At 35.7% G+C, this 213-nt stretch overlaps 1 protein-coding gene across 1 annotated transcript in view; it reads left to right on the forward strand.

The window, feature by feature from the left end:
• EMH_0051030 (uncharacterized protein) overlaps positions 1-213 on the forward strand; it is a gene marked incomplete at both ends in the record, with an annotated part of 1,086 nt that overhangs the window by 200 nt on the left and 673 nt on the right. Inside the window, one exon of the mRNA XM_013496711.1 lies at positions 1-69. Within this exon, the coding sequence (XP_013352165.1) occupies positions 1-69 (69 nt within the window). The remainder of the gene's footprint in view (positions 70-213) is intronic.

Here is a 213-nt window from a genome sequence, read left to right on the forward strand (position 1 = left end):
AACAGAGGAGAGACGCCCCGTCCCCGCATTGATACAGCCTACAGAAGACGAAGGACAGGTTTCTGTCAGGTGAGATGATGGCTGATGATTATGCCCTGATTGTCACTGGCGTCTTGTTTATTGTGATCGGTCAGGTGTCGTCATCATCGTATATATATATATATATATATATATATATATATATATATATATATATATATATATATATATATA

Source organism: Eimeria mitis, genomic scaffold, assembly GCF_000499745.2.
Source record: "Eimeria mitis Houghton genomic scaffold, Emh_scaff2252, whole genome shotgun sequence".
Lineage (NCBI taxonomy): Eukaryota > Apicomplexa > Conoidasida > Eucoccidiorida > Eimeriidae > Eimeria > Eimeria mitis.